This window comes from Mixophyes fleayi, chromosome 3 (genome assembly GCF_038048845.1).
Source record: "Mixophyes fleayi isolate aMixFle1 chromosome 3, aMixFle1.hap1, whole genome shotgun sequence".
In the NCBI taxonomy this organism is placed as follows: domain Eukaryota; kingdom Metazoa; phylum Chordata; class Amphibia; order Anura; family Limnodynastidae; genus Mixophyes; species Mixophyes fleayi.
In genome coordinates this window covers 20,126,230-20,144,011 of record NC_134404.1, presented here as the reverse complement: position 1 = coordinate 20,144,011, position 17,782 = coordinate 20,126,230, and the positions used below count along the sequence as shown (strand labels likewise).

The 17,782-nt window shown below is 43.4% G+C and overlaps 1 protein-coding gene across 2 annotated transcripts in view; it reads left to right on the top strand.

Annotated features, from left to right (window-relative positions):
* Window positions 1-17,782, top strand: part of ELP3 (elongator acetyltransferase complex subunit 3) — a 98,558-nt gene that overhangs the window by 72,181 nt on the left and 8,595 nt on the right. For both annotated transcript variants that reach the window (XM_075201181.1, XM_075201183.1), the window contains exons 11-14: window positions 4,709-4,799; window positions 5,897-5,962; window positions 7,497-7,724; window positions 8,202-8,283. In XM_075201181.1, the coding sequence (XP_075057282.1) occupies window positions 4,709-4,799; window positions 5,897-5,962; window positions 7,497-7,724; window positions 8,202-8,283 (467 nt within the window). The remainder of the gene's footprint in view (window positions 1-4,708; window positions 4,800-5,896; window positions 5,963-7,496; window positions 7,725-8,201; window positions 8,284-17,782) is intronic.

Genomic DNA, 17,782 nt, shown 5'->3' with positions numbered 1-17,782 from the left:
ATCATCATCATTTATATAGCACCACTAATTCTGCAGCGCTGTACAGAGAACTCTCACATCAGTCCCTGCCCCATTGGAGCACCCGGAGGAAACCCACGCAAACACAAGGAGAACATACAAACTCCTCACAGATAAGGCCAAGGACGGGAATTGAACTCACGACTCCAGTGCTGTGAGGCAGAAGTGCTAACCCCTGAGCCACCGTGCTGCTTCTTGTCCTCAGATCCATTTACATTGGCTCGCACCCATGTCTCACCATTTGTCTGCCCCTTTCCCTTTAGATCGTAAGCTCTAGTGATCAGGGCCCTCTTCCCTCCTGTTCTCATTACCTATAACCTCTGCTCACCAGCTACACTGAGCACCTCCTCCTTGGGCTCTCTGCCCATTGACCCCACTGCTCTATTGTCTCTGCACCTCTTTCAGTGGCTCTAAACCTGTTAGTTGTGCCCACGCTAATGGGCACAGGTTTCAGTCTGCGCTGAATATACCCCTTGTACCCCAGTAGCTGTGCTGAGAGTTTGTAGTATTATTTGTTTACTGCATTGTACTGTTATACCATGTACTATCCTGTTGTCCTATAAATGAAGGTTAATAATTATTAGGAGAATGAAAACTTCTGAAGATGTCTCTTCTGCTACTGGCATTAAAGAATGACAGCACTGTTACTGTGGCGTAACTTATATTTCTTGGTTTAGATCCACATTACAAGTCTGTTTTAGGGGAACAGTATCTAGGTGACATGTGCAGAAATGACTGATGCCGGATGATTGCTGCTGCTTAATTATTCATTTTAAATGACCACAAAAATGTAAAATACAAGTTGATCCAATATGGATAGGTATCCTGTGTCCATGGCAGGTGTACGGTCAGTAGGGGCGTGCCAAACTCAAGCGGACTCAGCCAGTTCTTAATCCAGCTCTGAGTGTCTCAAAGTTACTTGTTTTTCTACCGTATCTCTTGCTCCAGCTACAGGTCTAGTCTAAGTCCTGATCAGTAGTGATGACTGTCATGCTAGAACATGTGTTTGCAACCAGTAGACATTAAAAATATCTTCATAAATTATTTAATGGGAAAATAAATGATATAAAAACAACACATTTGGCAGAGCCAATTTACGTACGTTGTAAAACAAACACACGTTGCGTTCAGTATGCGTACCTTGATGAATCAGGCCCTGAGTGACTACATGATTTTCTCTGGAAAATATCTAGCAGTACATGAATTCTCTATGTGTGATGAAACCCACCACAGCAGTATAACAGGAAAAAGCTGGTCATCTGTACGTAGAAAGTTACATCTTTGTAATTCCATTTCTCTATACCCCGGGGCACAAAACATGTTCTTCTAAAATGAGATGTGCCACGCTCCCGACCTGTTCTCTTACACCCAGAAATGTTTTATGTTCCGGACATGAGATTTAGTTTAGTTTACACATGTAATACATTTTTTCTTCCCTGAAACTGTGATTGCAGACCAACATGAGATAATGTGGTGTAGTTCAGGTATTCCTACTACTATAAAATACTATATGAAATGTGTGTGACCAATGATTGCAACCGTCCCTTATTGTTAAAAATTGCTGGCATGTAAGAAACCTTATGTTATTTCTCCATAATTGTCACGTCTAGTGGGCCAATGTCTAATCCTACCAATAGCAATTGGGTGCCTATGCGATACGTACCAAGCAGAACAAGAGAGACAGCAGTAATATGTTAGAATGGGTACGTTCTATTTAAATATCAACTGTGGAAAACTTGGGCACCTCTCTCTTCCTATTATGACCCTGACAGGATGGACCACTGATGCCACCCTGTCTGTTGTGTTGCTGCCACCACTAGGCACCTTCGCCGGCACCTAGAACCGCTTTCTTCTGGGTAACTCCCACTGCTAGTGTACCCCCTCGCTGGGCACCTGGACTGGTACCCCTGACCTCTTCCTTCAGATCAGGGTGGCTGTGGATGGTTCCCCTGGCCTATCACACTGGCCAGAGTTACAGGTAGCTGGCAGAGTGGTGGTCCTGGAATGTTGGGTCCCAACCTCAGAACAGCCGGATAATGGATTACATTTAAGTCACAGGAATTATAGGGTAAGCAGTCGTCAAAGCAGGTTCTTGAAGCAGTGATGTTTTATTAACTCAAGTAGTCCTTATAAGGACAGTTAAATCCACTAGTTTAAGGTACTAGGGATCTCCAGAAGTATAGATGGTATAATGATACATTACATGGTCAAACAGTGCATTTTTTATACAGTTTTGGACACAGCCTGACAGGAGTTAACAACGCCACCCTGGTCTTAAATGGCTCTGCAATGTCTGAAATATTACATCAGATCTCAGGATGTAAAACGCTCCAGACTAGGAGTTAACGTCATTTAAGCTTTAACAAAATTTACATCAATCTCTTTATTTCCTGCATCCTGTCTTAGAGACATAGGAAACCTAAAAAATTTAATTACCCCCCCCCCCCCCTGTTCAGGCTAAGGGATGTGTTGGACATTTGAGATGATAAGGTCTATTTAACATTAGAATACCTGCCTTCAGACAGTCACAGAAAACACATTTCCTCCCCTGGCATATGCCTATGGTCTCAGAAATCAGTACATTGCTAATATAGAAATATAACACAGTATCAAAATCAGTACATTTGCAATTGTATAAACTAGCGCTCTGCGCTAATAATTTAAATATATTTATAAGTGATCCAGCCACAATTGCCTCTCCAGGCCAGGTCACTTTTCCTAATGGTTATGATGGCCTGCATTCCTCCAGCCTTTGTACCAAGAATATCAATACAAATTCTTATTATGGCATTTTTGCAGGAACAGATTGGCCTTCCAAAACTATGTTGTGTCCTGATGGAAGAACGTCAATATTAGCAATGTGGAATACGCCACACTACCCATTCGTTAGCACTAACGTGAGTTTCCTCTTCTTAATGTGGTAGCACACTTACACTTGTGGCCTGAACCAGTAGTCAGCCTATCCATTCACAAGTGTCACTACTGAGGCACGTTCTGGGTGCCCATGGGCGGACCTTGAAGTGTATGAAGTTGCCTATGATTGCCAAAACCATAGTCCTTAATAGAATTCCTCTTTATCTCCTGCCCCACTTGACGTTCTCAGCCGGTGTCATTTCTTTGTGTGATCTCCATCTTGCTTATGATGGTCACCAGCGTTATGTTGATCAGTTAATAAATGTGTTAATAAAATAATGTTTCCAGGACTGTTGTAGAACACAGACACACATCAAAATTCTATACGCATCTTTCTTCATGGAACTGAATTCCTCACCTACAATATCCCTGGGTAAGATTGCTGCCCTTTGAAATGCAAGTAGTATCAAATGACAGAAATCTTTAATTAGTTCCAGCCGCACCGTATAAAAGCTGCTCTCTACACTCTTAGTGCTCTCAGATCCTATTGTGTTGTCCAGATGTTCAAAGCCTCCGTTCTCCATGAAAGAGTTGTGTTAAGCGCCAAGTGTCTCCCTCAAGTGGTTCTACAACAAAGAACGACGGACGCAGCACTGTGCTCATTCTCTGGCTCTAATATGTTCTGGAAAGTGCAGGACTTTCTGCCACTTTAATAAGTTTATTGTTTCATCTTTTGTTTCATGTTTAGTTCCTTGAAAGCTAGAAGCATGTCTATTTACAAGTTAGGGAAATTTTCCAGGCTGGGATCTTACACATGGGAGTGTTTCTCTGTATATGTGCCGTGCGACATTTGTTAAAGGAACTATCCACCTTCAGAAGACTTTTATTGTGTTGCTTTTTGCCTACCCTCTTGCAATGTTTACTAAATACTGTTTTTTCTTCTGTTTTGTTTGACATTTGTTTACGTAATTATCATTGTTGGCCTGGAACAAGGCACATAGCTGCTCTGAATACAGTATAGAGAGGAGCCAAGTCATATATTGTGGCAACAAAATAATAAATACCAACTAGTCATATAAAGACATGTCTGAAAGTCACAGGAGGAAGCCAGGAATATGTAGTCATACCTAAAGACGCGTTTATGTGATGACCTCAGAGGGTGGGGTACGGAATAATTATGCTGATTATTCAGACAAGACTTACCCCGACGTCTTCACACTGAAGGGCTCCTTCCCGACGAGGCTGCAGGACGACTGATGTGATCACAGACTGCAAGCAATGGCGATGAATAAAGAAGCCGGCAAGAGTTGATGACGTCACTGGGAACCGCAACGCTGTTATCGGTGCTATTAAGGGGGTAATGCAAGTATGTGGCCATGGACAATGTACTTTACAAAGCGTTGTATATTGTTCATGGCCACATACTTATATTACCCCCTTAACAGCACCGATAACAGCGTCGCGGTTCCCAGTGACGTCATCAAGTCGCGCCGGCTTCTTCAGTCATCGCGATTGCTTGCAGTCAGTGGGCACATCAGTCGTCCTGCAGCCTCGTCGGGAAGGAGCCCTTCGGTGTGAAGATGTCGGGGTAGTCAGCATCGATAGAGAAGACGTCCGATATTAAGTAAAGTCGCGCAAAGTGGAGGCAGACTTTTTGTGGTCTGGCCATGTCTCGATATGTGGGTGGCCACACTCCCAGAGTGCAGCCTAGCCCATTGGCTATCTCCCTTCCCCCAACATTCCTACCTACAGAACAGAGCCCTAAATTCAGGAGATTTGGGAGGAATGGTTCTCGGTTGTGGGGTTTATGGCTATATCATTCTCTTTTGACTTTCAGAGACATTCCTATGCCGCTGGTTAGCTCTGGGGTCGAGCATGGTAATCTCCGGGAGCTGGCATTAGCCAGGATGAAAGATCTAGGCACAGAGGTAAGATGTTGAGACACTAAAGGCTAGATTACCTTCTCACAGACAATACGTTGTTACATGATTAGTTACACAGGTCCATGGAGGTCGCCCATATATACTGTGTTATCCAGAGGAAGGCAAAAACAACACCCCCCTCCCTCATGTGAAAGTTACCATTGTAGCCTCATAGAAAAGGAAACTTATCTTTAATGACTAAAAAATAAATTCCCTGCATCAATTCCACAGCTTAACTACTCTTACCGTAAAGAACCCTTTCCTGATAAGACGTTTTTCTAACCACTCTATAATTATTCCCTTCATGAGGTTGCCTGCCTCTGAATTCTCTCGAGCTCTCCTGTGCCCTTCTTACAGTGAGATGGCCAAAACTATACCCCATATTCAGGATGTGGTCCAACTAGTGTTTTACACAATGGTAAGAGGTAAAAGCGGGGGTAGTCAGGGACGATAAATTACTGGGGAGAGGGTTACGGAGGTGATAGGGCAGTAGTCAGGGTTGGGGGGTTACTGTGGGGGGTTGCTGAGGAGATATGGAGGTAGTCAGGGTTGGTGAGTTACTGGGGGGGGTATGGAGGTAGTCAAGGTTGGCGAGTTACTGCGGGGGGGGTTACGGAGGAGGTAGGGCAGTAGTCGGGGTTAGTGAGTTATTGGGGGGGTTTACTGAGAAGATATGGAGGTAGTCAGGGTTGGTGAGTTACTGGGGGGGTTACTGAGGAGGTAGGGAGGTAGTCGGGGTTGGTGAGTTACTGGGAGGGGGGTTACTGAGGAGGTAGGGAGGTAGTCGGGATTGGTGAGTTACTGGGGGGGTTACTGAGGAGGTAGGGAGGTAGTCGGGGTTGGTGAGTTACTGGGAGGGGGGTTACTGAGGAGGTATGGAGGTAGTCAGGGTTGGTGAGTTACCAGAGGTGGGAAGGGGGACAGTCAGACTTTTTGAGGCGCGCAGAGGGCTTACTGAGGTGACACGATGGGTGTATTATTCAGTGAAAGTTACGGTGCTGCTGGATCAGTATATAGACACATATATGCTGGTCTTGTTGTATTTCATACGAATGACATCTGATCAAGATAACATTTTTTGCTCTGTACTTCATCATACACAGTGTCGGGATGTCCGGACAAGAGAAGTGGGGATACAAGAAATTCATCACAAAGTCCGACCATACCAGGTGAGTGGGACCCATGTTGCACATTATCCGTATTGTAACTAAGATGTTGCTGGACTGACCTTAGCCGTCACCTATTCACCCCGGAGGAAGTGGCCACAGACTGAGGATATTACTAGTTGTTGCACCATGTCCTATATCTGAGACGGTTCTGTGTCCTCAGGCACAAGTCATTTCACACATATCAGTCAGGAACATTTACAAGCTCACCCCCGACCGTCACATCTAAATGTGTTTCTGTACGTTAAACCACATGTACATGTTCCCTCAGTCATTTCACTGTTGCATTTCTTATGCGATAAAAGCAATCAGAATAAGAATATATATATTTTCTCTCATTTGTTATGCATACTTAGGGATCAGCGTAAGGGCGCAGCGGTAGTTAATCACCCAGGAGAGTGGTAGCTGGTCAAATCAGCTGTCACACGCTGAACGAGCGAGCGAGCGAGTTCCGTAGCTCTGTTTATTTTTGCCTGACATTTAAGAAAGTTAAATGACATTTTTATTATATTTCTTCTTATTGTGCACTTCCCAGAGTATGCGGCAATGCTACCAATAGATGTTCTTTATACGTGGGACATAGCTTACCATGGCTGCATCTTATTGCCTTGGGTGACAAATTCAGTATTAAAAATAATGCTGATTCTGTAGAAAGTGGACGATGCAGAATAGACCTAAAGATCGCGGACATTCGTTTACTGGATTTGTAATTTGTTTTGGTGAGACGATGTGCGTCCGTTGCGTTTCAGACAAGGTGGGCAGTGGTCTCCGGCTACACGATTGGGTGGAATCCAGAATTTTAGGTGATCGGTTTAATGAAAGAGCTAAATTCTGAATGGTTAGTTCCTTACAGATGTAATGATGATAGTGGCTCTGTGTGTTTCATAGTTTTGTTCCACTAATACAAATGGTAATTTTGGTTGATATAAGAGGAGATGCTATTTCATTCACTACCTTTTGCATAAAAAAAACAATGTCTTGCTGTATGATAGGTGTGATAGTCACTGGATTAATGCTAAATCACAGATATTTGTCCCAGGTCTCCTGCCTTGTATACGCTAACAGAGAGATTGTTTAGCTCTGTGGGGAAAAGCTTCCCAGAGTATGTTTCACAGCAGTCTAATTAAGAGTTGCACCTGTGTGAGGTCTGTAAAAGGTTGCAGTCCTGATCACTCTGTCTCTCAGACCTGGGGAGGAGGCTGGATGCCTCCTGAGAGAACATGCTAAGGGTGAGCAAAAAACCTTTGTTTGGCGTTTGAGTTTGGGACACAAGGTCTCAGACTTGAGAGAGGGCCTCTAAGGAATGTTAAGTAGGTGCCGGACAGGCAAGACTTTTGTTTATGTTTTGTTTATTTACACATGCTCAATAAAACTGGCTGAGGTCAGTTGTACCAGAAATCCTACATTTTCGTGATTTATTGCTACTGTTCAAAGCCATCTGCCCCAGGTGATGGGACCGTTCCCCTGATTATGTCACATAGACCATAATATAGTATGTAGTCATTTACATTGGTGTTATATCTTGTTATTTTTCCAGATGGAATTAATCCGCAGAGATTACGTGGCCAACGGGGGCTGGGAAACGTTCTTGTCCTATGAGGACCCGGAACAGGACATTCTCATTGGATTGTTGCGTCTGCGGAAATGTTCCCCAGAATCCTTCAGGCAAGAGTTAAAGGGAGGTGTGTCCATAGTGCGAGAACTTCACGTTTACGGCAGCGTGGTCCCTGTCAGCAGCCGCGACCCGTCCAAGTTTCAGCATCAGGTACAGTAACAGTCACTGTTATGTGTCACAATTGCAGCCCCCTATCAAGCTATGAATCCCAAAACGTCTATTAGTATTCTTCCTTCATAATGGGCAGATCCGCCTATGCTTCCCTCAGCCTACAGTCTGGTGAGCACTCTTCAAGCTTCAATGACAGCCACCTTCAAGTGCCACGTAGCCGAGCAGGAGATACGGAAGCATCAGCCCTGCCCCTCTTCTGACACAAGCCCTGATAGAGACAATGTATTATCCAGCGAGCCCAATGTGAATGTAGCCCAGTATAAATATAGTGATTTAGATAGATTAAAGATAAGATATTTATTTGACCAACTGATGACAAAGGAAGCTCCTCCCAGGAATGAAGTGTCACAGGTTTACAATAATAACGGGGTCAGAATGATCTCGGCTACCATAGAAACTAGAAGGCGCAGAGCGAGTGATAACAGCATTGTAACCTGGTACTCTCCCCGTGCACAGGGCTTCGGGATGTTGCTGATGGAGGAGGCAGAACGCATCGCTAGAGACGAACACGGATCATGCAAAATCGCCGTCATCTCAGGTGATACATTTTAGTAACACAAATATGACCATTTTGCAATGTGATTGTGGTTCCCAGTACAACATGTTTAACATTATATTCACTGGTGAACTTCTGTTAACCGTGTAATATGTTTACACTCCTAATCTCACATTTTATCTAGCTGTGTGGAGTTTGTATATTCTCCCTGTGTTTGCGTGGGTTTCCTCTGGGTGCTTCCTCCCACTCTCCAAAGGCATACTAGTAGGTTAATTGGCTGCTAACAAAATTGACCCTAGTCTCTCTCTCTCTCTCTCTGTCTGTCTGTGTGTATGTTAGAGACTTTAGACTGTAAGCTCCAATGGGGCAGAGACTGATGTGAGTGAGTTCTCTGTACAGCGCTGCAGAATCAGTGGCGCTATATAAATAAATGGTGATGATTATTGTGGATCAGCAATGACCCCTTACTAATTTCCTGCTGTTGTTTGCTACGTCAGCACAAGGGGAATTTGGGGTCCAACCATTACATCCAGAGATTTCCCCATACGTCATCTCTGCTCTATACCAACAGTGAATCACTATATGAATGCATCCTACAAATGTATAATAAAACCATTTTATTACATGATAGGATGATAATGAGTTGCTGATTGCCATCAATACTTCATTAACCTCCACATTCTTGAATATTCACCTTTCACATTCTGTGTATTACTCTTCCTAATCCTGGGCAATATATTGTATTAAGAACATATTTCCAATCGGTCCCCCCCCCCCGACCCAATCACCATCTTTCTCTGCTCCTTTTCAGTCTACAACAGTGATTAGAGTAGCACCCACCTCTTAATTTCTATCTATCCTCTCTGATATTTAGGTTAGTTCTTGTATTATAAGATAGAGGGGGTGCCTTCAATTATGGCTTTGGAAAATATCTCTGCGACTGTGTTCATCTACTATCTCGTATAACCAACTGTCTGTCTGCTATCTCCACATGGATGTTCCAACACTACCGAAAGTTCAACATGTCCAAAGCAGAGTTTATTATCTTCCCTCCTGCCAGAGCCACCAGCTGCCTCTCAAATCTCCCTCACTTGTCAATAACACCACAATTTCCTCAGTCTCCCAAGCCCACTGCCCTGCTTTCAAACTTGATTCCTGACTTTCTGCTTTATTCCTCGCTTCCAGACTCTTTCCCAGTCCTGTCCACCTTAAAATCCTTGCCACAACACGCCCTTTGCTTACTCAACATGCTACCAAAACTTTTGTTAACTCTCGCATCATCTGCCGCTATGGCTGCTCTGCCTGCTATGTGGCATTCCCGATACCTATATATCCACACTTCAGTCCATCCTAAAAACTGCTGCAAGACTTGACCTGCGTCTTGTCTCGTCTCTGGTAACCACCTCTCACTCCCACCTACAACACTTCTCCCGTGCTGCTCCCCACTTATGGAATTCCCTACCACGCTCAATCAGACTTTCCCACAGCCTTCAAATCTTAAGGCGCTCTCTGAAAATCCATTTCTTTATTAGAGGTGACCTTATTCCTGATGACACTACTGTCTGCCAAATACATCAACTTGGGGAGGAAGTTTGTCTTTTATCAGGGTAACAAGCCCGATGCAAGAGCCAAAGCCCGATGCAAGAGCCACATTGGCAGACCTAACATGAAGATAATGGATGACACAGAGTGACCCACTCCTCACTTTAATCCCATTATAAGACCTCAATCTTGCTGTGTCCATCGCTGCTCCCCAACTAACCTGACCCGGCAATAAGAAATGGCCAAATACTGCTCCATCTCGGTGTTAAGGGTTAAGATACTTATTCAAAAAGACTGAAGGCTGCAAAATCTGCCAGAGATGGTTCATCGATCTACTGACCATGGGGGATGAATACTTATGAATGGTGATATTTCATTTTTTTCTTTAAACTATGGTTTAACATTATCTTTCTTTTTTTGGGGGAAGTCTATGAAGATCAATATTTGACTCGCAAATAAAAGGTGAGAAATAACGGATGAGGTCTGAATACTTTTTAAAGGCCCTGTATCTTCAGTTTCCTCCTTCTGTTTTTCTTTAACAATACATCTCATGGTGAAACTTTAGTTGACATTTCAGTCGAGTAACATTATTTTCTTCAGGACTATCTAACTGTCCAGCAAAGACGAACCCCTGTATTCATATCTGATTAATGTCTGTAAGCTCGTCCGTTCCCTTCATGATTCTTGTGTTGTTGTGGAGCACCAGCCATAGAGATGTGTGATCCCTATTTTCTTATTATCCAGCCAGCGTGCTGTCCGTAATGGTCAGACTGAAGCCAAGTACTGATTTCCCTGCTGTTTTAGTCAATAGATGATAAACATAAAGATGACTGAGGAGCGGTTTAGCTGTGCTCCCCCTTTTAACAAGTAGGCTATCATGTGATTGACGTAGGCAATGCTCGTTCATGGTGACAGGTGATCAACCTTTTTTTATATTACAGTCCCCAAGTGTTGGGGAGCCGTTTTATTTGGCACCCAAGTTTTAACCATTTTTCAAACACCCCTAAAAGAGGCAGCTCCCGATAGAACTTTATCCATGAAGAGACCCCAAAGAACAGATTCTGAGGTCCCACTTGGGGGGCCCTTACCACAGTTTGCTAACCTCTGACGTATAAGTACATTACAGTGTCAGTTTAACATTACACGTTTAAGGCAATATTAATTTCCATTGTCAATTCTCCATAATAACAAGAACAGACAAGAGGCTTGTTGTCAACATTTTCAGAGAAATTTTATTTAAAAACAAAATAAACAAAACGATATAAAGCTGAGAAAGCGGTGACTCATTTTAATGCTCACTTACTGCCACAAAATTCCTCTATCCATCCATTCATCTGCTGTTCTGTGATAATGAAATCTCTCTTTTTTTTTTTCTGTGTGTATCTGAATTAAAACGCAATAGCAGATTCAATCAACTTGCTAAGCTGTTTCCTAAATGTGCAAACTGCCTAGCCTACAACTCCCACGCTGTCTGAAATGGCTTTTAAAACACCCGTCGTTTGAAGCCCACACAGCGGAAGGAGATGGCCATGCCCAGTGTTCAGAATTGAGATTAGAACTGACAAGAGCTTTGCCAGTCACTCAGTGTCATTCTCCCCAGCGTATGGCTGGATCGGGCCGTGCTGCAATGATCCCCGTGCACGGGCCAGGCTGACGTTTGTGCGTCCTGAAGGATGAAGTTAAGGTGGACACCGGGCAGGAGATTTGACCTGTGTAACCAGGCAGGCTCCAGTACTAATGAAGCACTTTGGGCCTGATTCTTATTTGGACATACGGCCATTTGTGTGCCGTACCTTGAGTGAAATAGCTCTGTGCCTGGTCAGAAAACGGACCGTACCCCAATGAATGCAATTCATGTGTGAACGCAATTGACATATGTATGTGCAGTGCGCATTTAAAGCATCTTGATTTATGTATTAAATGTAAAACAAAAAAACTTTCAAAAATCAATGTTGATATTAATGATTATACTGTTAGTAGTTTATTTTATAATAAATATACTATTTTTTGGATGTGTTTGTGCGTATACTGTGTCTGCATTCGGAAAGTACTGTGTAGGCAGTGTACTTACACCCAGATTCAAATCGAAAAGTATATTGAGATCCGCTTGGATTTTAATACGGCCGGAACTAGGCAAGTTGTGTCTGAAGATGAATCGGGCCCTGTGAGTGCAGTGGACAAGGAAACAAGACTGTTCTGCTAGACAGGGCCGTAAAACAATTACTGTTAAAATTGATTCTTATCCTTTTAAAACACATTATTTTTCCCAGTGCCGACTCTGCAGCAATACTGGAACGCAGGGAACCTATTATCGTCACAGTAGGTCAGTCTGCTCAGTTGAGGGATAGAGTAACCATTTGTGGTAGATTAGATCTCAAAGGTACAACGTTTCCCAACTGGTCAGAGTTGTCAGCCTGATTTCTATGTTTGTCTCCGTGATCCTTCACAGCCTTGTCCATCCCTTATTTACTTCATCATGTTGTCCTCTATTGCGCTAAAGCAGGCCTGGCAAACCTGCTGCCCTCCAGGTGTTGTGAAACTACAATTCCCAGCATGCTCTGACAGCCAATAGCCAGACGATAGCAGGCAGGGTTTGCTGGGACTTGTAGTGTCACAGTACGAAATAATGGAATCACCCTGGGCTCTAGTACAGAATCTGAGATGGTTCTAACGTCTCACCCACATTTCTGAGGGCACTCCAGTATCTCTCTTCTCTGTCAACCCCCACCAACCTAGCCACCCCCCTTTATCTTCTGCCTCCCTTCAACCTTATTTGCCTCAACTCCTTCTTGCCACCTTTATCATCATGTGTATTACCTCTGGTCTTTTCATATCTTTCTTCAGTCCCCATCTCCGCATAGGTATACTGGGTAGTTGCTGGGCCACAGTGTTTCAGAGGCTCGGTTGCTACCATAGCTGTAGTGCTGGTACAGATTTGAGACCACCTAGAGTAAACACGAAAACTGAGAGCTGTATAATGTATTGCGGTATCTCCTGGATCCCCTGCCCTGTATCACATCATTCACTTACTGTCCCAAAGAATCGGCAGCACAACCAGACGTTTCTGCCAGGATCTGATTGCCAGTTACACCCTATGTCATAGCTCATTCATCTAGAACACGTTCCTCTAACAGTTGTGATCCAGCGACGTAATCATTTTGTACTGTGTTTTCTTTCTAAATTATAGAGCTACTTTTGTTAAAGGAGAAAAGACTGTTTATAAGAGGCTGTGACTGTGTGGGAAACATATTTCCTATGTAATTTAAACATGTACGATCGCTGTATGAGCATTTCACAGCCTTAAGTTATACTTGAATCACTAAAAAATCTTTATTTCAGTTGGCAGGTAGCAGTCAACAATTCCTACATAGCTGTGATAATTGTGTATTTTATACAGAGCTACCTCCGCTCTGTAGTCTCGGCGGTTGCTGTCTGGACGCTGCCATAATGCTGTCTCTTGATGTCTGAGGGACCTTTTGATGTATTTGCTGAGACTCCGAGGCTCGATGCTTGCATAGTCCTTACATAGTATAGTTATAGCATACATTGATGCTGATGGCACAGTGTATTGTTCCAGATCATTGACTTGAAAAGTGTGCTGGATTCTCATAGAAATATGGCAGTGTATATGATTTTCTGAGTAAACAGCTGCTCTGGCCCTTAAAGGAAGATAAAGTAGCACATTTCACCCTCGTCGACTAGATCTCTATTTTTGTTTCTGGCTTGATTTCATATTTAAAGCCAAATATTTCAGAAAGGTGTTACTCAGTCATTTTGCTACAAATTTATATGAGAAGAATCCCTAATTATGGAGAAAATTAAAATAAAATTGCAGTGAAATGTCTGCTGTAATCAGTAATGGGTTCAGCCGGGGGCACAACACTGTAGGGTCAGTTGGCACCTGAGGTTTTATTATATATTATGTCTAAGTACTTCTGTTACATGAGTAGTAATGACATGTCACAATGTCTGTCTGCTGCCTTCATTACATATGTTGTGACGGGACCGGGCCACACTGCCAAGGTAACATCTCCCACCAACCCGTCAGTTCACAGGGTTCCATGGACTGTCACCTGGGTTCTTAAATTTTGCCTGACGTATAGGGGGATAGGGCTTATTACGGACACATGGAGGAGTAAGAAGGAAGGGACAGGAAGTGAGGGACAGCTAGCAGCCCTGACAAGTACCAAAAGCGTGGAAGAGGTTAATTTCAGGAGGGACTGGGTGCTATCTAAGATCTGGAGGTGGGGAAAGCCAAGGAATTACCCATTGTCTTCTACAGAACTGGCCCCAACATTGTGGCAGGGACACAGCAAGGGAGCCACTGTGGAAGGACAGCTAATCTCCACTCCCATTCCACTCCCTTAGTTCAGCACCAACCAATGTTTGAGAAGGAGAGACCCAGGGGTTTGTCCGGGGGGATGGAAAAACGCAATGGTAATTTGACCATGGATATAAGTAGCTACTCCGGGGAGGGGGGGATTTTCTGAGGATTTATTCTTGGAAGGTGCAGGGCTGACTGGTGATCATCGCTGTCCTGTATATTGGGAAGCAGGCTGTTGCTCCCTCTGGGAACCTGTCATCACCTCACTCCATCAGCAGATACTTCCCAGGCTCTGGGTAAATTGGGGCGCCCACAGGAGTTTCCCAGAGCCCCACTACCCTGGCGGAGTGTTGGCCAGGAACAGCCAGATACCAAGACTCCTTGAACCTCCTGCTGACAGACTCTGTTGCCTGTGGAACTGTTTAATGACTAAGGTGGGTGGGAAACTTTGCTGGGACTCCTATTGACACTGGTGATCCGCTGACCTATAGTTTAAAGTGTGCAGGTTTATGTTCTGTTCTGTTACTGTAGAAAAAGTAAAGATAGTATTGTATTTTTTGTTCTCCTCATTGCCCGTGTGATTCCTGAACCTGAGAGGGCAGGGTAACCTAGTGACCTTCAGTTCTAAAAACCCGGTATCCTCACATATGTGGGTTCCCAGGTAAAGTGGGTATAATAATTCTGCACACCCTCGCTGGTGTTTGTGATGTGTAGCCTGAAATCATCATAAATCACCACAAAACTGTCCCCACCATTAATGTTTGTCCTGCAACACGGAAAACAGTGTGAGGTACATTTATTCTCATTTTGAGAGCTATCCATAGTCCTGAGACCCCCAAAATATTATTATTGAGGAAAGAACTAAACATACATTCGGGGTACAATTATCGCATCCCACTTCACACATTAAATCTAAACGTGCAGATTGGTTTGGCTAAGACTGTTGGAATGGTTGTGATCCAGTGGTGCCAGATCAAAATTTGTTTCCAGATTTGCTCTAGAGGATGTGGGATGTTGTCTATCCAGACCTGCTGAGCGGTTAGTAACACGTTGAGATCCTGACGCTAGGCGCCTAGGCAGCCAAACCTGTGCAGTCTATGTAGGCACCGATCAGCCTGAAAATACGGTCACACCAGGTGTTACGAGCTTCTATGCAGCAGATCAGTCACAGAGCCGTAGAGCGGGATGTGTAGTTCAGTGCTAGTGCTACAGTGCTAGTTGCAGTTCAGAGGGTTAATTTGCCCAATTTTCTTTTCCGTTGCCCATGTAGCTTCCTGAATCTTCTCATTCTCTGCAGAGCGGCGAGGTGGGGCAGTTCATTCATTAGGGTATTGCCATCTTCTCTGTAGGATATCAGTGAGATTCAGTCACGCCATCTGCAGCGCCTGGCAAGGGCTCCGAGCCAATATAAACACACAGCTCCATCACTCAAGTCCCGTCTCCATCCAGACAACTATAATTACGATATAATTGGATCGGAAATTGTGTCATTATTATTCAAATGAATCGTTTTGAAATGATAATTGTTATTGACTGGACTGATTACCTTCTCATTATTTGTCATGTTATGCGTCACGCCTACCTCATTCTCAGTTGTGGTTCTTTCCAGGATCTTAAGAAAAGGGACCGTTTTGAACCCCTCACCATAAGATGACCCCTTACCCGCTTACGCCAGCGGTCAGGAGTGTCAGCGGCACTAAAGTGATGACGAGAGTGTCCTTCATTGATCCCTCCCCTCCCTCTCCCGGTTATTGGTTACACAATTCATGTCATATATTTGCGCAGAGTGATCCATCCAGGAATTGTACGACTACCATATTTGGGGGTCAGAAAGCATACTCGTATCGTCCTATCGGGGGAATTGGAATTTGTGAAAGGATGAGCTCATTATACATGGTGGTCATGATGCCAGCAGTACTATCTAGCCACTCCTGATTGGATGCTTGAGTATTGACTCCTCCCGCTGACAGTACCCCATTTATTAGTACGCCATTTATTGGCGTTGCAGCTATATTGTGTCAAGCCGCGGCCGTCTGTTAGAATTACTTATTTGTCATTTCATTATTATAAATGCAACTTTCACATATATTAGAAAACACCTTGAAGACAATATTGTGTCTTGTGTAGAATAATGAGAATTGTACCACTTACACTGTGAAGTCACATTTCCACTGTATCTAGAGACGTAATTCTGCACGCCGGATGCAGAAAACGCTGCGACTTTGGGCTTGGACGTATCCTGAGACACCTGCTACTCAACATACACACACAACAAGTGCACTTGTCTTGTGATAGAATCTTTGCGCGTTCAGAGCGTAAAATGCATCAAACTTTGTAACACATCCGCATTGCTGACAGTAGTAGTTCCTAGTGTGTGGATAGCTGAATGATGGTTAAACGTTTGTCTCCACGGTGTGTAGGTGCCTGGTTCACTTTAAGCCAGAGCTTGTGTCAATATAGTATTGTAGAGTAGAGTCAGGCAGATGTATGAGGGCTTTGTACAGAGGAAATGAACAGTATCTCTTGTTATTTACTTTAATCTGCTTTTCCTTTCCCGTTTATCCATTTACATCTAATTCACTACTGAATTGGCTTCACACATTACACTGATCCCTTATCACTTGACATTTTAATAGCAAACAGGCTCCGTAGCGGCAGCATTTTAATTGTATTTTCATTGCGCTGCTGTTTATTTAAGCTCTGATCTGGGTACACAGGGAAACAAGATAACTTATAACAGCTATCTGTATCAAAAGACATGGTTATTTACATGTAATAAGACTAGACAAGGAAACGTGGCTTATGTAGGAAAGGGGTAAACAAGGCGTCCAATGACCTTTTCTTCCACATCAGACAATTGCCCGCTCCTGACATTCTTCCCCCACCTCTTCACGACAACTTTTAATTACTTCTGTGACTGACAGCTGGACCGGAGGAATCCACATAGGAGAACATGGTGACAATTCACTGGTCAAGAAACCAGTTTGGCCAAATTAGAATCCTTTTCCCTCACTGCTTTAAGAACTCGGTGTTTCTCTTCCAATTATACTGGGACGTAATTACTGGTTCCTAATAAGAGATCTCTTTGTTATTATATGTGGTGCTTATGATCATTATATTGTACAATCCTCTGGTGGCCATTATTCAGGTTAAAAAAGGGATTTTGGTGGTATTATTATTTGCTATTGATTTTAATTTAATAAATATCCATTTTTCGATCCATGTTATAAATTTGAAGCGCTCATTTTTATAAGAAATATAAATTTGTAAAACAATATATAGTATAAGAGTCATTTCAGTGATGCTTGTTTTATTGCTGTGTTTCCGTATCTTAATTGGTAGGAACAGCAGTACCCCTTGATAACTACCAGTATTACTCTCTTTATTGGGGGGGGCAGGGGATGTTCCAAATAGGTCTGTCGTTCTCTGTGAAACATCATGTTAGCCACTGTTCCTAGTGATACATTAGCAAATTGATCAATCTTCATCACCTTAGTTGCTGCCAAATGTGACTCAACAATTAAGTCGTCAAGCGGACCTTTACGACATTCAATACATGACCGCAAGCATGATGGAATGTTAACTATACTATACTTATTTACTCAATAGTTACCTGTATCTTTCTTTTATACCCCTGCTACCCTTTTTCTTTCCTATTGAACACATATCGAGTCT